At 34.7% G+C, this 23242-nt stretch overlaps 5 protein-coding genes across 6 annotated transcripts in view; 2 read left to right on the forward strand and 3 right to left on the reverse strand.

Moving 5' to 3' along the window:
- The window catches only part of LOC106119510 (ral GTPase-activating protein subunit beta), a 10790-nt gene extending 7000 nt beyond the window's left edge, over window positions 1-3790 (reverse strand). Inside the window, exons 1-7 of the mRNA XM_013314547.1 lie at window positions 3450-3790; window positions 2778-2936; window positions 2420-2657; window positions 1884-2115; window positions 1488-1648; window positions 1166-1308; window positions 914-1034 (exon numbers count right to left, since the gene is read on the reverse strand). Coding sequence (XP_013170001.1) covers window positions 914-1034; window positions 1166-1308; window positions 1488-1648; window positions 1884-2115; window positions 2420-2657; window positions 2778-2936; window positions 3450-3485 — 1090 coding nt within the window. The 5' untranslated portion in view covers window positions 3486-3790. The remainder of the gene's footprint in view (window positions 1-913; window positions 1035-1165; window positions 1309-1487; window positions 1649-1883; window positions 2116-2419; window positions 2658-2777; window positions 2937-3449) is intronic.
- A 783-nt stretch (window positions 3791-4573) lies between these two features.
- LOC106119336 (B-cell receptor-associated protein 31) lies at window positions 4574-5667 on the reverse strand. Its single transcript, XM_013314253.1, has one exon. The coding sequence runs from the start codon at window positions 5399-5401 to the stop codon at window positions 4772-4774; it is 630 nt and encodes a 209-aa protein (XP_013169707.1). The 5' UTR covers window positions 5402-5667; the 3' UTR covers window positions 4574-4771.
- A 485-nt stretch (window positions 5668-6152) lies between these two features.
- On the forward strand, window positions 6153-9408 carry LOC106119541 (metaxin-1). Of its 2 annotated transcripts, none has more exons than XM_013314583.1 (6): window positions 6153-6302; window positions 6383-6529; window positions 6692-6961; window positions 7176-7410; window positions 7748-7902; window positions 9122-9408. In XM_013314583.1, the coding sequence occupies exons 1-6, from the start codon at window positions 6225-6227 to the stop codon at window positions 9242-9244; spliced, it is 1008 nt and encodes a 335-aa protein (XP_013170037.1). In that variant the 5' UTR covers window positions 6153-6224; the 3' UTR covers window positions 9245-9408. The 2 variants fall into 2 exon arrangements, with proteins under 2 accessions (XP_013170037.1, XP_013170038.1); XM_013314584.1 differs by lacking the exon at window positions 9122-9408 and adding an exon at window positions 8210-8327.
- A 773-nt stretch (window positions 9409-10181) lies between these two features.
- Window positions 10182-18137, reverse strand: LOC106119525 (myotubularin-related protein 10-B). The gene is made up of 12 exons (XM_013314565.1): window positions 17710-18137; window positions 17570-17624; window positions 14162-14298; window positions 13767-13925; window positions 13230-13685; window positions 12984-13151; window positions 12771-12900; window positions 12356-12491; window positions 11973-12204; window positions 11656-11782; window positions 11332-11549; window positions 10182-11152 (listed from the first exon to the last, which is right to left on the reverse strand). Exons 1-12 carry the CDS (start codon window positions 17764-17766, stop codon window positions 10928-10930), a joined length of 2100 nt encoding a protein of 699 aa, XP_013170019.1. The 5' UTR covers window positions 17767-18137; the 3' UTR covers window positions 10182-10927.
- Window positions 18138-18444: 307 nt separating this feature from the next.
- LOC106119538 (E3 ubiquitin-protein ligase RNF126) lies at window positions 18445-22853 on the forward strand. The gene is made up of 7 exons (XM_013314580.1): window positions 18445-18664; window positions 19104-19268; window positions 20085-20140; window positions 20592-20731; window positions 20887-21048; window positions 21325-21501; window positions 21891-22853. Exons 1-7 carry the CDS (start codon window positions 18581-18583, stop codon window positions 22148-22150), a joined length of 1044 nt encoding a protein of 347 aa, XP_013170034.1. The 5' UTR covers window positions 18445-18580; the 3' UTR covers window positions 22151-22853.
- The last annotated feature ends 389 nt before the right edge of the window (window positions 22854-23242 follow it).

Consider the following 23242-nt stretch of genomic DNA (forward strand, 5'->3'; position numbering starts at 1 on the left):
CCCGCCCCGCAGCTCTCACGCCACTCCGCGCCCCTTCCTGTGCCACCCTTGTACCTCTACTAGTGCTTTGCATCCATTTTACATATGAATAATATTCATTTATAAAGTATCGGACAAGGTAAAAGAATTTAAGACAACCAACAGCCGTCATAATACGTGAAAAAAGATTTATAGAGTGAAAAATTTAAGTGCTACTTATGCAAAAATATCTGTCTAACAGATTCATACAGATTTTTATTCATTTACAATAAAATAAAATACATTGGATAATATTTACAAAAAAAATGTAGTTTAAATCGACGCAAAGCACTTATATATTAACTAAAATTTTTACAAATCTAAAAAGCTCCTAGGTATATTAGAAGTATATAATAGCAGCACTATATGCTATGCGAAGAGATTTAGAGCTTGAAAGAGTTTCACATACTTATACGATATTTTACGAATAATTTATAGGCGACATAGTAATTACTTTTTATATAAATAATAAAACATATATATCATAATAATAAGATTGTTTAAGTTACAAAAAAAATTAAAATAGGAATAACGTGCACGTACATAATATGCACGTATACGCACTTCATCACGCACGCATACACTCCCAATGTACTCACACACAATCTCCCAAAATATGTTATACCACCTCATAACCCATCCAAATACACTTTAAAATAAAACAATGCACACAAAAAAAAAACAAAACTCATTCATCATTCAGTCTAAGTCATAGGAAATTTTGAAAACTTATACAAAGCCATGCGAAGAAAAGAGTTACATATCTCCTTAGACTTGACTTGGTCGATAACTTTCCTTTCAAAGGACACACGATAGTTGTTACAAGGCAAACATAATTCAGAACATTCACCAAGAAAAAAAAAAACATTCCGACAAGCATTTAGTAATAACATACCAAGGAAGGCGTCAACGTGCGCAGCCACGCCCTTCATCGCCTTGAGGAAGATCGCAGGCAACGCCTGGAGGCAGGGATGTGTGCTGGGATCACGAGCACCATCTTCCGCAGTCATGGAATACTATGAAAGAAAAAAAAATAATACATAATTTTATTTGTACTTTAAATCAAGAATTTAAAGAGTGATTTGATTTTAAAAATTAAGTATTTTTACTTATTTAAAACACATGTCCATCAAATATATGTTATAACCTGCAAAAACTCCGGAGTCTGACTTATAACATGTGGCCTGCAGAGGTCGACAGGGTTGCCGATAGTGTGCAGGATGCGGTACCAGGTCTGCATCACCGCCTCCGCGCTCATATCTGCCGGCACCAGGTTCGCATCCTCCTCTCCTAGTAATTCATCAAAGTAATCACATTATCCCTACTTAACGCATTTGTAGGAGACTGAATTACTTAATACTTATTCCTTAGGTCCATAAGTCCATAATCTTTTGTGGGCCTCGGAATTAAGTATTTTCAATATATAATTAAACCAAGTCACAGTTTACAATGAGATATGTTTGACTGACCGATGGGCATTGCGGGGAACATTGGTCCGTACATGTGCGCGAGCAGGCGCGCCGTGAGACAGAGCGAGGCGCGCGCCCACTGCTCGGCGAGCGGCGCGCGGTGCCGCCACCGTACACACTGCTCCCGCAGCGTGCGCCACAGCGCCGGCGAGGGGAAACATCTCAACACACAAACACAATAAATAACACCTAATTTTTATAAACCAACTGTCACCCACAAACTTATCAGCGTACAGTAAAAAATAGCCTATTTTTTTATTCCCCGCACATTGGAACGCATTTGGCAACAACACATCGATAAATAATTATTATTCAAGTAAACTAGACACTTAGTACTTAGCTTCTTTTGCTATCAGATAAAAATATTGATAAAAAAACATCTAAATATCACAATACCTATGACAAGCCAGAATCCAGACTTCAAAAAGCACACATAACACTCGCTCGCAGAGTTGCTCTGCGCCGTGATGGGGTGCGGGCGGAGCTAGCAGCGCGGCCGCCGCGGCCAACAGTAACAGCAGTAGTGCGCGCCACTCGCGCGGTCCTAAAGCCCCACTGTCCGCCAATGACCGTGCCAGCCGCAGCACACGGTGGCACAACACGGCCTGCTTGCTGATCAAGTCTGCACCTACATACATAGATTATACACAATAAGCATTAAACAAGGAACTACTTGATACCGCATCATCGCCAAGTAAAGAAGTGAAAAGTTTTATCATCTCAACTTACCTATTTCCATTTGATAGATGAATGTGAGTGCTTGTAAAAGAATTACATACAGTTCAGAAATCCATTTTGATTCTATGTTGATTATAAATAATCTCAGTTGAATTTAATTTGTATGTGAACCTAAACTGTGTGATGTACCTTAAACTTGGTTAAAAATGTGTTTAGTCCTATTTGTCCATTGGCAAAAAATATTTTCAACTTACTATCATCAGCTCTTGGCACGAAAAGGTTATGTAAATGGCTGAGTATTTTTGCGGCATATCGCTTAGGGTCAGCTGCTAGAGGTGGCGGGATGGCGGGTTGCGGGGGCTGGGACGCCGGCGCGGGGGGCAACAGAGCACCAAGCCATGCGTGGCACACGTAAACGCACGCGCGTAAAGCTTCATGCTCTGTTAATGGTAGTGATAGGCCATAACGCAGAACCTCCAGCACCCATTCAACCTGAAAACAATTAAGAACATAATGGCTTGAAACAACATTTATAAGTTTGTCAAAAAATAACAATTAGACAAAGCACACTAGTCATCAAAACTTATAAATTCCATACTAAAGCAACACTACCTCAGTATCAGTTGTGAGTGGGCTGGGCTGATGACTTGCAAGCTGCTTCACGACGGCGAGTACAACGTCGCGTCCGCCAACTGCACCCAGCACGCCTTGCCCTCCTCCCTCCAGTGGCAGTGAGCTCCATTCTGAATACATGCCCTCACTGTCCTTGCTCTACAATCATTTACATAAGTAACAATATGTGATAGAGAAACCTGATGAGTAAATAGTATAGTGTAATTTGAAACAGGTTAAATAACATAAACTTTGTTTATATCAAGTGTTATGGTATAGTAACATGTTTTGTTGTTTCTATTGATATACATACACTGCTGGACTAGTAAATCTACAGTAATTCCATAACAATACAATGTCCAAGTGATATAGAATATTTAATAGGAGTGGCCATTATCAGTTTCATATATATGTTTCATATTTCATTTATTTAATAACTGATAATAAATCATCTGCTACAGTTAAAGTTATCAAAAGCAGATGAAGCAATTTACATTATTTATTACATTTCATATCAGTGTTTTACGAGAAATTCATTAAATAATTAGTAGTGGAAGAGAGAGTGCAAAAGGAATTTAATGAAGCAATTTTGATTTTTTTACACTTATTATAACTAGAAGGAAACCAAAGAGTAATTGATTTATAAGTTTAAAAGATTATTTTGATTCGTACCTTAAAATTAACTCTGTTGAAAATTCCCACATTCATAAATAAAGAATACCTAACGGTACCAAACAGCTCACGGATACCAATACGATACGGATGCGGATTACGCACTATAACACTTCTAATAAATCGCCTAGAACTACCAGCTCATTTAAGATTTTTGGTTTAACATCAAGGTTTTTGATGAACTATTAATGAAGAATTAACATTAATTCATGAAAATATAAACAAATAATATTAGCCACGGTTTTGATAATTTTGACATTTGATGTCAGTGTCATTGTCACTTAGACTTATGACTCACAGTTCGAAAATATGATGGAATGTCTAAAGAAGTATTTCTGAACCTTCTTTTAATTTCTCAGAGGTATCACACACTTACGCATCACTTTAACTGTACTTTACTTGTTCTGGTTATCGATTCTGATACACCCGATATAAAATGAATCAAGGGTTATTATGTTTTCACTTATCATCACCCCAAAAGGCTTAATGCCTATTTTGGATAAATTTGAAAATGAAAGAAATATTTGTATAAATTGTTTTTATTAGCTCAAACGATTTTCGTTCCACAAAGTTTCAACATTTCATGTTTTTAAAATCATTAAAAAACAATAAATGGTACGGTTAATATAATATTATCAATAAACAGTTGCTTTAATATTCAATTTTAAGTCAACAACCATAAGTACTCATAAAAAACTTAATTGACAGCCACTAAAAATCATGCGGAGGATGACTGAAAACAGGAAGACCAGTTGCTCTAAACAATTATAATAAAATTTAGATATAAAATAATAGACTAGATTATTGAAATACAGATAAGATAATTTTTAAAATAAGTAGTATATTACTACACATTTTCTATATATATAATCTTAGCTAGCAAACTAAACATTTAATTTAACAAACTTTAGTTCAAAATGACTCATTTGCTAACAACTAAGATTTATATCAATTATTTAACAAAGAATGAACCAAAGAATCTTCACATAAAAATGTACAATCAGTCTCAAAATTTTAAAATCAAAACAAACATAAAGATCATTTGTTTTAGTTATAAATGCCACACTTAAATTATTTAAACGTTACATGATTAAATATAAACTTATGGCAGCAAAGTAAATACCAATTTTTTATTCTATATAAAAGATTAGTTTTTACATAGAAGAAAATATAAAATGTTCTGGAAGTCAATATATTATGTGTTAATCTCAAATTGTTACTTTATGTAATCATGTTTTATTTAAAGCATTTTTTGATAACATATTATGCAGCATCTCTTGGAATATTTCATATGATAATGTATTAAATCTTATGACAGTACTTTACTCATCACCTTTTCCACTTGTAATACTCTCTAACTTCTCATATTTGAGTCGCCATTTTGTTGCCTCTTCTTCCAATTCTTTTGTTTTCAGTTTCTCTTCTTCCAACAAATTCTCAGTAACTTCCAGTACATTTTTCAATTCTTTATAATTCTGAGACTCTGCTACTTGCATATCGTTATCAAGCATAGCCTTTTTAGCTTGATTCACAGTATCTTCAGCTTGTTTGATTATTTGTTCTGCCTTAAGTTCAAGCTCATATTGAATAATCAACATTGTTACAAGACGTTTGATCACAAATGCTAGAAATATAGCAAAACTCGTGATGTAAAAGTTTCGTTGAGCACGGAACAGCTTGACATGACCCTTCATTTCTGTTGATAAATGGGAAGGTAATGGCTCCGAATTTGAATATTTTCTCATTTCTCTGATGGCGTCCATTAAAAACAAAGTCAAAACGCCTAGAAATGCATAGAAGTACAATGCGGCATGCTGTTGGAACATTGCGAAAAGACGTGACCTGAAAAACTGATGCCATCGCCGAGGACTAAATATCGGTAGTATCATAATGATGACAACAGCAATTTCAAAGTATAGATAACCAGCAATAAATGTCCACTGTAACGACATTTTAACAAAGATTCAGTGAGCAAAATTTCTATATAAATCTTTAGAACTTACTAGACACTTTCTAGATTAATGTAATAGTATAAATTGAAGATTGTCGAAGATATAAAATACTAATAACTTTAGTTTATGTCTCCCTGAACTCGAAAAACGATTTTCTTCCTTTTCTCTTCGTAAAATCACATCAATATCAAGTTTCACTGAATGTGAATTTACCCAAAAATGCTTAAAAACAAACTTTGATTTAATTTAATATGGACCTTAGACGTTTGTTTTAAAGCTTAAAGTCATATGACAACATATATCATCTGAGTCGCATGTCAACTTGACAAACCGTCATATATTTGGACAGATTATAAACTTTATTTGTCTTTAGCTAATTGGTCCACGTTGTAACATAAAATTGAACACAATCAATTGCAATCAATAAGAATTGAGAAATCTTCGAACTTTTTTTATTTCAAAATCAAAAAGAATAAGGTTGAGGCGATTTCAATGGAAAACGATTCAATGATAGTAACTGTTGTAAAATGTTTATAAATTAATATCGCGAATAAACTTTTTTCATGTTTAACCAAAACGAAAAATATAGTACTATAATTTTTAAAGAGTAAAGGTTTATTTTTAATAATTTTGAACATCAATAGAATAAGATTCGTATTTAATAAAAATTGTTGTCCACGATTTTATATCTCCTCTCTTTTGTATACCTACTCCTTGCTCTGAAAAAATGACAATTTATGTCTATGGTTTGCAAAAATCTAAAAAAATGTCAAGTTGTGCAATTTCTATAAAATAAAAATTTAATTGTTTATTTAGAGTGATAATGAGTAATATACAATTAGACATATGGCGTGGTGAGTGGGGCTTAGCCACTATTGATTTAGAATGTCTAAAGGTTTTAGTAAGTATGATTATAAAATAACCTTTTGTGATACTTTTTCCCGGCGAGTAGCTTTATGATATACCGAATATTTATTACAGACCTATATGAAATTTATTGGTGTTCCTGTAAAAGTACACGAAGCGAATAACCCATATTTCGCACCGAAAGGTCGGCTGCCTGTCATGAGAGATGGTCGTCATGTTCTTACAACTTTTGAAGAAGTTGTAGATCATTTGAAGTCACTAGTAAGTAACTATCCTCATAACATTTTAATCAAAATTCTATACATTGAGTATTATTTATTTATTCAATAATTGCACAAATATGAATAAAACAATTTTTAGGCACTGAACCAGTTTATACTTGTTGAATATGCTTATAGCTAATTTATATTTTATTTACTTCAGCATTACAGTACCGATGTTCATCTGAATACCAATCAAGCAGCTGAAGCAAGTGCATTCACACAATACCTAAGAGAGAAACTATATCCAGCATATGAGTATGCATGGTGGGTGGATGAAAAGAACTACACAGAACTTACTCGACCAGCATATGCAAAAGCATTACGAATACCTTTCAATTTTTATTATCCTGGAAAGTATCAAAATGTAGCCAAAGAAATGATAGATGCTTTGTATGGAGAGAATACTGATTTGAAAGAGATTGAAAAGACTGTAAGTTATAATTTAAATTATTTAATAGATAAATTAAACTTTAAATAATATTAATTTTGGATTTGATAGACTTTAAATCCAAAATTATTGAAACTTCAAACATTAAAATTGACATGTATTAATTGCTTGACTGCTTATCCCTTCTAACCTTCCATTTCCACCTTGTGATTGTCTAAGTTAGAGATGGCTTTTACCTTTTTAAATTTGATTCCAGATATACCAAGAAGCGGAAAAGTGTCTGGCAACCCTGTCGGATCGTCTGGGAGAGAGTGAATATTTCTTTGGCAACCGGCCATCTTCATTTGATGCTATAGTCTTTGCATATCTAGCGCCATTAGTCAAAGCTCCTTTTCCTAACAGTACTCTTGGGAATCATGTAAAAGGCATTCCAAATCTAACCAGATTTGTTGGGAGAATTAATCAGAAGAACTTTAGACAGGTTACCGATGGTATGTTTTTAAATTCGAATTGCCCAGTTTATAGTTTACTTATTGATAGAATTGGTAGTACTAACCTACTAAGGGTTTTCATTAGTAAGAAACCTTTAGAAGTGAGAAAAATATCACTCGCTTCTGTATATTCAACTGTAAAACATTTTGTCATCCCTCTAATTCTGATATAAAAGGCACAACACTGTTATAAGACAAGTATTACATCACTGGAATTTCATAATTAGCATGAATTATGAAGTTCCAATCACACAAGTTTTGAAAGCTAGTTTCATGTTTAACCATCTTTTATTATCTATGTGTCTTAGTAATGTCATTAATAGTATGATTTTTACAGAATACAACCGCCAGAACAGCAAAAAGCAATCGACAGGTACACAGGCAGACCGTGCGGCTGCAAACTTCCCCAACCAGACTCGTAACAAGATCCTTGCAGCAATCTTTGCCGCGTTTGCTATGACAGGATATGCCTTTGCTAGTGGAATGTTCCAGGTATGAATACACTACTCTGTATTACCTTTATAACAACAGTAGATTATGGTTTTAATTGGTTTGCAGTATTGTTTAGTTAGTTTTTATTTTCTTGTTGGAGTAAATGAGCAACAAACTTAGTTAAGCAATATTTCTTGCATGTTTTGAAAGTGTTACATATAATTTGAAAGTAGATACATTATTTATCAATACTATATAAGTTTATGTATTTATTTAGTAGTAGCCAGTCCTTTAGTCCCACTTTTGCACATAAAGAGCACGGAGTTGTATTCTTATTCATTCTCACGATATATCTCTTTTTATTCAGGAATTGAAAGATTTTGAACATTCACGAGATTACAGCGAGATGTTTGAGAATGAAGAAGACGACAACTGAGCCTCGAGTCCGGCTTGCCTGCCGCAGGTTGCCTTGTGGCTCGCTTGTGAACACATCCAGTGTGACATCATCCAGTGACATAGACAATTTGAACTTTTCACGGTTGTGCAACTGTCATGGCGGCAATGTCATTTACCCGCCGAAAATTGTTATCTCTCGTAAAAAGTGAATTATTCTGTGTATTCATTTTCAGTTAATTCATGCAATCAATTAATTCATAACTGATTCAAACATACATATTTTATTTTTGTTAAACATTATTACTCTAAAATATTTTGTTGTAAAAGTTTTTAAAATGTTAAAGTACATATTGTTTGTTTGTTCAGTGGATGTTCTTTCTGTTTTTTGACTATCCATTGTTGAGTACAACCATAGATAATAAATTTATTTTATTCTCTATAGTTCGCTGATGTCACAGAGTAGAAAATATTTATGCATTTATTTTGTTTATTTATGTTTAGCCGCAAAAAGCAGCTCAATGTGTTCCTTAATGATAGTATAGGTTTTAGTTAGAAACGTATTAGTTGGGAGTTCATGTACTGAATATATTTAATGGATGCAAAAGATTAAGTAATTATTTTGGTGGCTTGTAAGCTTTGGTGGTACAATGTACTCAAAAAATTGGTTAGTTGTTTGTTTGAAATTCTTAAATGGTGAATGAATAAAGATATTTTGTTGATTGACTTATTTTAATATTATTTCATAAAAAAAAAAGAAATTTTATATTTTAACAGGAAGTGCTATGAAAATACTATAAAAAACTGCATATTAAGCAAAAATGCAATTTTATTTATATGAAAAAGCAATTTATGCTGTATACAAGACTGTGTATTTTATTTTTAGCACTTATCAACATGGAGTTGGGAGAGAACTTTGCTACTAAACAAGTACCGCATCGTCAAGAAACATCTAGAAAAAATGAAAAGACTTCGAGTAGAAAGAGAGCAAGACAAGAAAACGACTTAAAGCACAATTTTCGTGCGTCAACAGATTACTTTGCTGTTCCTAAGGGCTGACATACACACACTTGTTTTGACAACTTTGATGAATGATTATCGGTTGACATTACCCATACACGGACCGCAGTTTGCAGTCGATATTTAGATGATACTTGAAGCTGTTGGGAACCAGTTTGAAGTACTGTGTATCTAGTCTTCGCAATCTATTTAAGATGAATCTCCAAGTTGCAAGATTTGATTTAATATGTTTATATTTAGTTAAAATGTAAATATAGTATATAATTAATTTTTACTTTAGTAAGTTTTACATAAATGGTGTATTTGAATTGAGTTTTCTATATATAAGCAGTCTCTTATATATTAGTAAAAGGAAGTTAAAATAAATAATAACAATGTAAAACTTGCGTAGATTTAATAGAATTCAATTGTTAAAATAACAAAATAGTTAATACGTATGAGCTGTAGCTCGCCTTCAGTCCAATGTTACATATGTAACAATCGGAAGACATTCCACACTAAGTCCTGAACATTTAAAATATAACATAAATTATTTTAATTAGCTGCCTTATATACAACATATTTCACATACGCAATAAATTAATTTTGGTCCTAAGTAGCAACACTGCATTGTACAATATTCTTAAGTAGACAATTTTATATATAATTTGATCAGTAACCCGAGCGCAATATTATTAGCTATGACGTCACAAGGCGCGTCATGTCATGTTATTGTGCACGGTTTTACTTTTGATTTTGGCTTTTTTGGAATGAATATTTAACTATCATCTACTTTTTAATGGCAGCATTTGTCCTATCTGTAAACTACTTTGCAAGTTAAAAAAAAACTGTAAAACATATGGGGGATCAAAAGAAGTAAATATTTATTAAAATTATTAACAACAAATCGGCTGTACATAAAAATACAAATTACTTAACTGTTTACAATTAAAAATGGTAACAATTTTTTTTTATATATCTATTCAATAAATACCACAAGACATTACGATATTTATATAGCTTTCAATAAAAATTTACTCTTTAAATCCTTTTAAAAATATTTATCAATCAAAAATAGTTTTCTCTTTATAATCTGCCAATAATAACCTTTTAAATATAAATCTAGGCAAAGACTTCAGTTGAACATTATTAAGCCATAGACAATACAATTTTTGACAGTTGACAGAAATGTCAACGGTTTTGACATTTTTAACCGCGTTTAAAATTGTACAAGGTTATCGATTATTTAAAATTATTCACTGGACAATAAATATTGTATCACTAATTTGTTCGCATCTCACACGGGCCAATCAATTCCTTAACTTAACAGGCATAGACATATTTACAATATATAGATACAAACTAAAATCAATATATTAATTTCTTTTTAATACTTATACAAACGTAAGGCTCTAAAGAATTTGTTCTACGAAGCCGAAGCGATATTGCTCATCATTTGTATTATCTAGAAATTATAGTCTGTACATTTAAACATTTAAAAAAAAATATTGAAATTTTAGATTAAAAACACTAATATTAATACTATCAAAATAAAATAGGTACAAATTCAGCTTTAAAATACTTTTGGTTGTTGTTAAATTGATATATGAACTGAATTTACCAGACATATTTAATTATTAAAATGTACAGACTAAAAATAACCCTAACGCTGATAACATAAGGTTCAAAATTCTTAATCGGGAGCATTTAACAAGGACTGCGAGTCCAACAGTTGACTGGCATCGATGAGGCTGACCTGCATAGAGTCGAGGTTCCTGGCGAGGTCCTCGTGACGGCCCAGGCTGAAGGGGAAGAAGCGCGAGCCCACAGGCACCGGCACTTCCGGCACCTCCTCGCCGCTCCATAGCCGGTTGTTCATTATAGACAGGGATGATAGCTTCTCGCTTAACTGTTGAATCTGTGGTACAACCAAAAGTTGTAAATTTTGTTTTTGGTTCTGATAGTAGGCGATCCCAGCGCCATCTAGGTTACCAATCGACAGTACTTTTAAGTCTAGTTTTAACTGTTTTAAATATTTTATCTATCTAAAGATAATTTTAAAATAACATTGATATATACTTGTATATATGAACGTACCTGTGCGCGCAATCGCCAGTGATAGGCGTGGAAGTGGGCGCGTCCCGCGTGGGGCGCGTCGAGCGGTGGTAACCAACGCTCGTAGCACAGCGCCCACAGCTCTACTGCGCCTACAGAGCCGCACGCGCGCAGCCGCCCCGCCCCGCGCCCGCTCTGCCCCGCCCCCGCCCCCTGCCACGCCTCCGTGCGCGAGTTACGCCATCCTGTCGCACCCTGGCCTGATAAAATACATGATATCTTACAATTTTGATTAAGAAAATAAATTTTCAGCACGCTGTATTTTTTCTACGTTTGACTATTCTAATTCAATCGTATATGAATTACCGATATGTGTGTTGTGCGAGGGCGGCACCGCGGGCCTGTCGGGCGTGAACAGCGGGTTGTAGAACAGCGCCTGGTCCTGCTCAGAGAACTGCTCGCCCCAGTCCCACACCGGACGCGCCACGAAGTTCTAACAATTGTAAAATAGACGTTAACAAAATAAAACCAAATATATCATCCATGAGCAGAAATCTACACTAGCAATAGAGAATTATGATATCATCATTAAGGCAAAACAAAAACTTATAAAATATGTATAAAATTCATGTTTCTTACCCTATTAAGGATAATTTTAATCATATAATCTAGGATAAATTTACCTTAGAGACGGCTAGATCCCTATCTCTCGGACAGTTAAACAGGAAGGTGTCAAAGAGATGATTGTGTGCGCAGTCCCACAGCGTGACGAGGTATGTGTCGGTGTACTGGAAGGCGGCGGGGCGCTGCTGCAGCAGTTGCCACGCGCAGTCCAGGAACAGCAGGAACACGGGCGCGCACTGAGCCAACTGCGCACTGCTCTCCTTGGATTGGCCCGGCCTGGGCAGACCTAGTCTGGAATGCAACATGACACTACTAAGACGCTTTATTCTCTAAAAATAAAATATTACTGACGCACTTCTTGTTAATTGAAAACTGAGGGTTTCCCTTAGCGACAAAAATTATATGCGGAAGAAAGATGTGTCATCAGCGTGTGCGCAGTCACCTGTCACAGAACGGATGTCCTAGCGCGACCCACTCTTTCTGTACGAGCGACTGGAAGCCGGCGATGGTGCGGCAGTGAGGGTCCACCAGCAGCTGCGTCAGGCATGACACCACAGCGCTGTAGTCCACACCGTCACCTGCAAAATATGTCTTTTTTCATCGAATCCGGCTCGAAGGATCACAAAATATTTCACAGCGTTTACTGAAATTTTACTATATTTTGAGTTACAATACTATCATAAATTGTCTAGACCCTTATACTAACACTCACTCCGAGACGGTGAACAATCGCTGAGGGAGTTCTTTAGTGTAGATTTATAGAGTTTTTTCACTACACGACTGTTTAAGTTAACAAATAAAAGACTCAGTGCGGCAGTTAATAAAAAAAAACTAATGAAATAATAAACAGTTGTTACCTTCTTGCAGGACGACGGTGACATTGTTATCGAGGTGGGCGGCGGCCTCCTCCGCGAAGGCGAGGCAGTTGGCCACGTAGCGCAGCCACCGGCTCGAGTCCAGGATAGAGTAGTACTGCGAGTCTTGTAGCTAACGAGAAACGATAAGTTGGACAGTTTATACATCAAGTTAATCAAATCTGAAATATTGTTGTCCTTCGAGCCGGATCTTACCCAGAAATTTCCTAATGTGGTGGGCGTGCACAGCTCGGCCAGCTTCCTGTGCGAGGCGTGCAGCGTCTGCAGCGGCGGCAGGTGTGCGGGGGAGGGCCCGCCCGCCGCACTGTTCCCGCACAGGTAGATCACATGCGGCGGTGTTAGCTTCGGGTGGGAGCGGCGCACCTGACAACATACAACATTTTTATATCAGATTTTAACAAAAAACTTTTAATTATATACTACTTATATGATATTACATACCTGTTCTAATAAAACACTTTCAGCTGTAGCGGATTGTTCAGTCTGCAGCAACTCTCCACTCCGCAACAGCGCGGCGCCTTCAGGCCTGCCCCACACCCAAATGGGAACTCTGCCCGATCTGAAGTGCCGCGCCGATTCCATCAAGTTATAATCTAGCACCGAACTGGGCACTATGAGGGTCTCTCCCGCGGTCAGCATAAAGGCATCCGAAGTTCCATTGATACAAGTGATCCTCCAGTGGGGACATTCACAGCGTTCCAGTTCCCGCTTCCAGTCGCCGGGGCGCTGGAACATGTTGAGGTCCGGGGGGAGGGTGGGGTAGTAAGGCTCGCGGTATTCAAACGCGAATAGCAGGTCATGGCGTTTGGGAAACGCGTGGTGCACTAATGCCATCGCCACCTTGCGTCCGTTGCCAATCGGTGAGTTGGCGAAACTGAACGTCATCACTTTCATGTTCTGAAAACAAGAATGGAAATATTTAATACCACTTGAACTTCAATTTTCTAAAAAAAATTTAAAAGAGAATTAGGGCAGTACCTTGCATATGACTTGAAGGCCTTTGACCTTGCCGGGCATATCGGCGTAGGGCAGCAGACGTCGCCGGCGCTGCGGCCCGCCGTCCGTCAACCACAGCGCGCCCACACCCGTCAGCGGCACGTCAAATGTCCCTAACAGATGATTCTTCTGACCATACTCCTGGGATAAAAGCGAAAAAAAGGTAGATTACTGCATATACCAACAACTTATAAATGTTAAAACGCAATAGGCACACTGACTTTTATCAGTTCATTTCATGATAAAAAAAATTGCGGGAGATCAACCAAGATTATGTTTCTTTTTACTTTCTTAAGTTATTATTTTGGCTCTACAGTATGTTGCTAATGTTTATCTACGATTCTCGGCTAAAAGAATAGTAGTTTCTGCACACTAACATCGTAGTGCGAGGTCTCTATGGGCACGAAGGATAGCTTGTAGTTGGTGACGAAGAGTGAGCCGAGGCGGCCGCCATCGCGCTCGCTGAGCGGCGTCAGTAACACTGCGATGTGCGCTGCGCCTACCACCAGCTCTCCTGCAACACAACAATACTTACTGCCGCAATCAGATACGGTTAAGGGTTACGTAAACAGTCGATTAGTGTAGATTTGTATCTTACTCTAAATACATATAAGGGACTCCTTGAACAATTCTGAGTGCGGTATTTAAATTACTATTCGCCAACATTCCTAGCTAACTCTCCCTGGGTGTGTTTGTTCCCAAAATTACTACCACGTGGGGGGTAAAAAATGTGTTACAATATGTTTAAATACATAAACTGTCGTAGTACTTTAACTCTAGCCTTGTTTTCTAGCCATACACGCGCAATTAGGGGAAAGCTTAGTCACTTACTATTTAAAGTTCTGTTAGAGATGAGTATTTCAAGTTACCGATTCGCGAAACTTTGCAAATAAAATAGTATTTGTTGTTTAACTTCTTGAAAACAGTGCGATTTCTCAGACGACCTCGGATGATGACCGCATCCGACCAAATCACATTTTAGCTCCACTGACACCGTGACCTTGGAAGAGTTTTTAATTTATCTATTCCTAATGTTATGTTATCCGTATAAACGATTAACAGCTGAACATAATAATCAATTTAAACGATCGATTCGAAGATTACTTAATATGAAAGATAGTCGATCTTTTAGTTTTAGGTAATATGGAGGTTTTCAATAGCTATTATGAATATTAATATTACTTCGGGCAAGTGAAATTGATTCGAGATCGATTAAACGGTTCGGACTAAAAATAATAGTAACTTATCGAACAGATTAATGGCCAATTATGACCGTAAGCTTATTTATAATTTTTGCCCGGTTGAAAGGATGTTTTCACACGCAGGATACTTAGTTATAACATATATACGCTCCATTGTCATCTGCGCGTAAACAGATTGATCGATTTTAACATGTGTCGTACAATTCGTATTTAACCTCAAAATTTTTCCGTGAATAATTCTATCATTTCTCTTCTAAATGATCATGTACTAACTGTGCCCGCGACTTCGTTCGCGTGGTCGCGCGGAAACACTATCGCGATTATCTTTTGATAGCATCTTTCTTCGCTCCTATTGATCGCAGCGTAATGTTATATAGCCTAAAGCCTTCCTCTATAAATGGAGTATCCAACAAAAAAATAATTTTTCAAATCGGACCAGTAGTTCCTGAGATTAGCGCATCTAAAGAAACTCTTCCGCTTTATAATATTAGTATAGATTTAAAGTCTTATATCAAAATGTTAGATACGATACAATTCCGAAAAGGCTTGACCGATTTTTATGACATTTTATATGCACATTCAGTAGATCTGATAAATATCTACTACAGATCTGTTCATTTTATTAGTATTATTATGAAAGATTGAGCTACAACAAAGTGGATGGCTTAGGTGGATAGGATATTTTTGTTTAAGTAACTACGTATGTAACGATAGTCTATAGGGCTTTAAAGTTTAATCCCTAAACATAAATAAGGAAGCCCTAGAGTGTATTTGCTGGGGTCAAAGCACTATAAATACCCGCGGGGAATCACCTACTAAGCCGATGTCTGGAATTCCTATCTTTGCTTACATAATTACGCATAAGGAAAATGTGTTTGAGTTTAAGATATTAGGCAATTTAACAAAATGTCGCTAACTGCTTGCATCAATAAAATTTTTAACGAGAATTTTTGCATAATATAAATGCAATATAGGACGCCATATTTACGCACTTTTTCGAATAAGTTTAAATAAATTATGATGATGACTTCAATTAGTCTAGGTTATTAATTACCAACATTTCTACCTTCTATCGTATTTGTATTAAATTTACATTGATCGTCTCATAACTTGGCCTTCCTATAGAAAGTGATTCATACTAAACGAGGTTTTATTTCATTGTATAGCAATTAAAAAAAAACTAACCTCGCCTAAGCAATCCGATCACACTAACCAATCGACTGTAGCAAATCCCTACTGGGTCATCATTTCCTACCACCATAAACACGCGAGGCCATAACATACAGACTGACAGTTTTTGTTTGTTATTGTATGTTATAAAATTTACTGCAACTTCAACCTTATGACAAACGATATAAGTACTATATTATGTTTGGGATAGTATCAAAAATTAATATTTGTTACAAAATGTACCAGGACAGCATACATAAGCAGAGCTACAGTTAGGCGCGCGTGGCGCATGCGCAATCGAGTTATTATTGTGATTTACATCATTGATGTGTCAGTTGACTAGGAGTACATAAAATATGCCTATACAATGCTTTCTTAGTTATAAACATTTCATAAATTATCTAAACCAAAGTAACCAAAAAAACAAGTAATGTATTTTTTTCTTTTTTTTCTTTCAAGTTTTGGTACAAAGATCTGTGAAAGGTCCAATTGGGTGTGTTAATTTTGGAATCTATAACTTAATTTAAAAAAAAAACCTTTCTCATAAAGAATGACTAGAGCATCTATTTGTTATGTTTAATCAATTGTAAAGATTATTTATGCAAATAAAATAAATAATTGACTTGTTTGTTATAAAGAATTGTTTGAGATAAAGTAATCAGGAAATTAATTTGTTTTTATTTTTATTTTAACTGCATCTATAAATATCTTATGTTCTCATTATAATAATGTTCTTTTAACAGTTTATTTCCTTTTTATGTCAAAAATGTTACAAAGTATAGTACAAGCAAAAAGTTTTACAAAAGACTAGCTGTCAACCACAACTCTGTCTAAATAAAAAAAATAATAGTCTATGTATTTTTCACACAGTTCACACACACATCTACACAGCAGTTCTGAAGATACCTTCTAACAAACATCCATCCATCCATTTGGCATTTATAATATTAGTAAAAACTAACTTGTAAAAATAATGCAATTTTTAGAGTTTTATTGTATTTTCTCCGACATTGCATGGCATTGGAACATTGTTCCAAAGTTAAGGTTAAGGATTCTATATGAATCATACAAACATTGATTTTTATTTATATAGATAAATTTATACTTTAATGAGAACTGAAGTGTAAAAGATTACTGTCAGGGTTCTAATACAAATGAGTAATAAAAATATTATGCACTTGCACTACACTTATTGATGAAAATAATATGACTATACATTATGGATCGGTAATTAATCAATGCTGAACTCTGAATACTGGCAGATGAGATAAGGATAAAAGAAGAATGTCTTCAAAAATATTTTGATCTTATAAAATATGGGTTAAATAAGTAATTGTGGAAGTAGAATATTATTTTATCATTGTAAGGTTGTTAAAATGCAATTACCGAATTTATAAATATAATAACACTTACCATTTAACAACTTAGGTTTTAACTCTTGTATGGACCCATTTTTATCACCATTATTCTGCAATAATATAAAATTATTTTTAAAATAAAATAAACAATAGCATTATCATTAAATATTAAATAAATTAAGACAAACAACTTACCAAAGGCGAATCGTTTATATAGCTCTTAAAATTATGGAATAACTTTTTCTCATTCATTGTAATCAATATGAAATGATAGTGTGCACTTTAATGACCCAGTTTACCTCTTCCACACCTTATTCCACGGAAGGAGCAAAGAGTGAGCTCAGAGAAATTGAATACTTTGGATATATTTTAAAATATCAACCGTACTTATCATGATTAAAAATATTTTTATATAAAATTGATAACAGCTAGTCCACAAACACTGCACTGATAGGTAACACTTTCTTTTTCACATAATTCCACTGCTGTAGTGTAAACTTTAGCTTAAGCGGAACATTATTAACGATGATAAATATATTATTTGATCATCAATAAGCACATCCCTTAAAGTAGCACAAAATATTAGACAAAATAGAATTTTACAATTTTACATGATCCGATGCAACGACAGACACAAATAATGTTGCTAGCATTATTTATTTTCGCATTTTTGTATCGCAAAATCAAAGAGTAAAAATATTTCATTTAAGTCTGACCAACGAGAGAATAACACTTTTCGGAGGGCTTGATTGAAAGGAAAATACAAATTACGTTTCTTATATGTGTGATGTTATATTTTATTTAAAATTATATATTCACTGTCCAATAAATATATTTAAGAATACATTTTCAAGGTCTGTTCCAGTAATTACGTACTTCAGTATTATCTTTCCGAATACATATTGTTCTCTCATGTAAAAATGTGATTATATACTCTATGGACTGGATTGTGCATATCTCAAAAAATGGCGAATGATAAATTTCTGTTCATTGCTTGAAAGCACAATTGCTAGGAACATTTTAATCGTGTGGAATATTAGATTTTATAATTACGTCAATATCAACAATGGCTGACGCAGATGTTGAGCGGAGAAATGTGCCTCGATTCTTCTGCCACAGATGTAACGTTGAATTCAATCAAGTTTTACAGGTAAAAATCAATAAATATATTAGTGTTATTATTAAAAACTAGTAACGACGAGGGGTTTTATATTTCTTAAATGGCAGGATGTGTTAAATATTAGTTTCAAGGACTATCCAATCGAGTTTACCATCTGTTAATTTTTGGGGAAAAATGACAGGTTGTGGTGAAATACTTATCATTGATATGTTTATAATGGTATGAAAAAGGCCTATGGTAATTATGAATTGATCGAGTACATTCTTTGCATACGAAAATTTCACTATGCATATAATTTTATCAGTTTCACATTAATCTTTGTAATTACGTCTTAAATGATACTGAATGGAGTCACTAGTAAGTCATATAGTTCCACCGACTCTTCTGCAAGATCATTTAAAAATAAAAAATGTTAATGGTTATTATTATAATTGTATAAATATTTTTTTTTCATATGTATGTATTTCAGAATTACTCTTGTCCATTTTGTAATGGGGGTTTTGTGGAGCAATTGGAGGGTAGTACAGAGGCACAGGATCAGTCTGGAGATGACTTCACTGATGCTGACATGAGTAATATTGGAGACATGAGTGGCATGGAGGATATTGAAGTGGGCTCAGATCAAAGTCGACCAGTAAGTATAAAGAGATAAAACAGATAAAAACTGTATTGGTGTGATCATATCCTACCTTCATGTAAAAATGGTCAAGCTGAAGAAAAGTTTCAAATGTTACAAAACTTATAAAACTAACTCTTTTTATCGGTTAAATTCGAATGTGAAGGAAACTATAATCACCTACTACTAATAAGTATAAAATATCTAATAATTTTGGTGGGATATGAATTTTTTAATACCTTGGTGGTCATCTCCACATAAACACAGTGCCAACCCTCTACATCTCTTTACGCCCCATTACATCTAGCATTGTGTTCTATATAGTTAATATTAAGCAGTAATCTATAGTTAAATCAAAACTTGGTTTTCCTGTTGAGTTAGTGTGCATATAGTAAAAAACAATAACCAGTCAACTATCTTTCAAATTCTTTTATGCATAAATCACATGCAAATATAATATTATTTTCGTTTTCTTTATCTGTGTACGAAAGTTGTGGCTATGACATCAATGATAATGTTATCTATTGCATATGTCAACAAAATGTTTTGTTGAAATACATTATGAATAAAATGAAAACATTGTCTTAAAAGTTTTAAGGAGGAAAAGGTTATATTACCTTTTCTGTGATCTGATCTTTCCATCACTATCAAAAACGAAATTAATCGATAAAAAAAATTACGTTTTTTAATAATCTTAAAATAATCAGTGTTAAAATGAATAATTTGATGACCAATTTTTTTTATTATTGATGTCAATTCTGGCTATTCAGTGTATTTGGTAAAAATAAGTTAATCAAAGAAGCAGATATCACTCATTTATAATTGTCTCCACAGGGTGTAACTCCAATTTTTAACGATATGGCGTCATTCATGGCAGCGGCAGGACTACGGTGAGATTTGAAATCATTTTTTTAAATTTTATTATTGTTCTATTTTTCGAGGTTTGATAAAATAATGTTAATTAAAATTATTGTTATATTGAATGGAATATCTGAACTATATAAAGAATATAATAAAAAGAATTTTAGTTGCTTTGGGAGTATTTGTTAGTAATACATGGACGGAAAAGCTAACTCTTGGGAGTATATTATTAAGACATAATTTATTATTATGCAGGTTCCAAGGCATTTGGAGTTGTTTATCCCTGGTAATAGAATTAACATTGAGAGATTTATTGTTTTTACTGGCTTTTGAATTTGATTGGATTTATTAGCCAGGAAATATTATGATAGAGGGAGCGAGCTGATTTTACACACCTTGTCTCAGTACAGGTACTGAAACAACCATCCACTATGTTTAATATTTATGTACATATGTTAATAATGATTTTCTTTGTACCAGGACTCCAGTTCCAGGCCCAGAGTTTGTACAAGAGTTGATAATGCTGCTGGAAAATGGTCGACCTCGGACTGGTGTGGTGACAGCGGGAGCACCTCTAGTATTTGTTGGAGCTCCTGGCGATTATGTGTTAGGAGGAGAAGGTAATATAACCATTTTAGTTTTATTCTTTAATACAAAACCATAAAATACTGAAATAATATGAAATTCAAAATGTTTACTAGTGAATCTCTGGTATTGAAATATATTTATAATGCTAGAATAAAGGACATAAGCATATTAAATACATATTTTATAGGTCTAGATGCAGTTATAACGCAAATGCTGGGGCAGCTAGACACCTCTGGTCCACCGCCGCTACCAGGCGATCAGCTGGCGGCGCTGCCCACTGAGACCATCACAGCAGAACAGGCCGCGGAGAATACCACCTGCTCTATCTGTTGGGAGAACTTTCTAGAAGGTTGTTATTTATGATCTTATTTACTCCTAGTACGAAGAGCGAGACATCCGCAGTTAGAGAAATATTGACTTCCTTTAACTGATCGGGATGGATCGCACAGAAAGAGTATTTCCTCTTTTGTCAAAGGTGGAATGAGACGCTCATCAGACAAACTTACTTACTTACACTTCAAGCCTGTCTTCAGTTTACATTGTACAAGTTCTTTAGAAGTAGAACATTGTATTGTGGTGGTGGAATGGACTACTTGCTCAATAATAGTATGTTACCTATTTGCAGGCGAGTCGGTATCACGCCTGGAGTGCCTGCACATGTACCATTCGACGTGTATCCGGCCGTGGCTGCAGCTCCACGCCACCTGCCCTATCTGCCGGCGCTCTCTGCTCGTGCAGCCGCCGCCCGGCGAATCCAACCCGCAACCCACAGTCACCACACGACGTCACCTATACACACCGAGTAAGTTATGTGCACCTAGTACTTACATTCCTAATGTCGACAGCAATCTGGTGTTTAATCTGAATTACGGGGGCAAAGTAAGAATATTTGTAACACGCGCCATCGTAACGTCATCTACAAAATATTACTTTACGATGATTGTTTACGATACGAAACTTTACGATGATGTTACGAAAACGTTCTCACAAATATTCGAGCTAGGCACTAAGCCGTAATATTCAACCCAAGTACTCTTATCCTTACAGATTAAGGTCTTATTGATTATACTGAAACAAATATAGTAAAGAAAAAATATTGAACGGCATAATGGTGCTAGCAATTTAAAGGATATTCCAATGTGAGATAAAATAACTATTCTTACTCTATTAATTTGTGTGTTCTTATTTCAGCGTCACTGCCACGCGTGATACTAAGGAGGTTAACAAGACGACCGCAATCAACTGGACCACAGACACAGACATGGGATTCGCTTGCAGACTCAAGCAGCACCTCGGGGTCTACATCCACGACGTCGTCTGTCACGACAGGCGGTGTTTGGGCCCCGCAACGCTCAACTTCCAACTCAACAGGCAGTAATTCCACCACCTCCCTCAACTCCAGCAATGACCGAGGCGAGCGCCAATACAATATGGATATTGACTATGACTAGAACATTCCGGGCAATGTATGGAGTGTACAAAGTGAATTGTGTACAAACAGTTGATGCTCGAAGTGATTTATTTATCAATAGAACACATTTCAGTTTGTGATTTTGGTGTTTTGTATAAATTATTAATGGACTGTTTATATTGTGCCTCGGTTTATTATCCAGTGCTGAGATATGCAGGTAATTTTTTTTTCTCTCCAATGTTTATGTAAATAGAAATAGAGTTCAGAATATATATGCAAAGACGACAGTACTTGTGTGCTTGTATGTTAATTCAAATGTTAGTAAATACATCAAATAAGTTCATATAACTTACTTTGATATATTTTTGTATACATATTGCTAAGTTGTTGGACAGTTGCCGATGTTTGATAGAAGCCACAATATGGAATGGCTACTTTTATAAAGCAATGAAGTTTCCTGCCTAAAGTCTATAAGGGGGTTAATATGACTGTTATATTCAGGCATAGTTTAGCTAAATTAATATTATTATATGCACCTACAAAGTTTGAATTGAAAGTTAAATATGAAAAATGTTACTTTATATGTCAAACCTTTCAAATCACCTTGTCTTATATTTTAAATAGTTTTTTTTTTCTTTTACTAACAGAGAACATAGTTTGTGTAATTTGTTATGTGGGTGCAAATACACAGTGAATTAAAAAAAAATGTTTTGTTTTATTAAGACATTTATTATTTTTTTTTGTCATTATTATTTATAATGGATTGTGTTTTTGCATATTTTTTTTATAATTCAGTGTCTGTACATTTTTTTTTTCTATATCTCCGGAAGCACTTTTATCTGTGATGTTGCAGGTTATTTTCTAAGTCAAATAATTATTGTGCCGCACTTGTTATAGCTCAAGATATAATAAATTTACTTGAGTATAGATTAAGTTGAAAAAAAATATTAAATTTTGAAAGAAATGTACTATTTTATTTCTTCACATTTACACTTGTATTATATATATTGCAAATAATATTAGTGAGAATTTGACAAGATAACATGATATGAAACTATTGACTGGTTCACGTAATTCAAAGGAGCTTTATATTTAACTCATATTTGTTGTAATATATTTAGAATTTCAAATA

This window comes from Papilio xuthus, unplaced genomic scaffold (assembly GCF_000836235.2).
Source record: "Papilio xuthus unplaced genomic scaffold, Pxut_1.1 DF827461.1, whole genome shotgun sequence".
NCBI lineage: Eukaryota > Metazoa > Arthropoda > Insecta > Lepidoptera > Papilionidae > Papilio > Papilio xuthus.

Bases quoted from the DNA above. Each gene is read 5' to 3' on its own strand.
- LOC106119336 (XM_013314253.1), bottom strand. From the start codon at position 5,401: ATGTCGTTACAGTGGACATTTATTGCTGGTTATCTATACTTTGAAATT.
- LOC106119541 (XM_013314583.1), top strand. From the start codon at position 6,225: ATGAGTAATATACAATTAGACATATGGCGTGGTGAGTGGGGCTTAGCC. The intron at 6,303-6,382 runs GTAAGTATGATT...TATTTATTACAG, and splicing joins TAGAATGTCTAAAGGTTTTA to ACCTATATGAAATTTATTGG. The intron at 6,962-7,175 runs GTAAGTTATAAT...ATTTGATTCCAG, and splicing joins TGAAAGAGATTGAAAAGACT to ATATACCAAGAAGCGGAAAA.
- LOC106119538 (XM_013314580.1), top strand. From the start codon at position 18,581: ATGGCTGACGCAGATGTTGAGCGGAGAAATGTGCCTCGATTCTTCTGC. The intron at 18,665-19,103 runs GTAAAAATCAAT...TATGTATTTCAG, and splicing joins AATTCAATCAAGTTTTACAG to AATTACTCTTGTCCATTTTG. The intron at 21,502-21,890 runs GTAAGTTATGTG...TTCTTATTTCAG, and splicing joins ACGTCACCTATACACACCGA to CGTCACTGCCACGCGTGATA.
- LOC106119525 (XM_013314565.1), bottom strand. From the start codon at position 17,766: ATGAATGAGAAAAAGTTATTCCATAATTTTAAGAGCTATATAAACGAT. The intron at 14,299-17,569 runs GTAAGTGTTATT...GTTGTGTTGCAG, and splicing joins AAAACCTAAGTTGTTAAATG to GAGAGCTGGTGGTAGGCGCA. The intron at 13,926-14,161 runs GTTAGTGTGCAG...CTTTTATCCCAG, and splicing joins TAGAGACCTCGCACTACGAT to GAGTATGGTCAGAAGAATCA.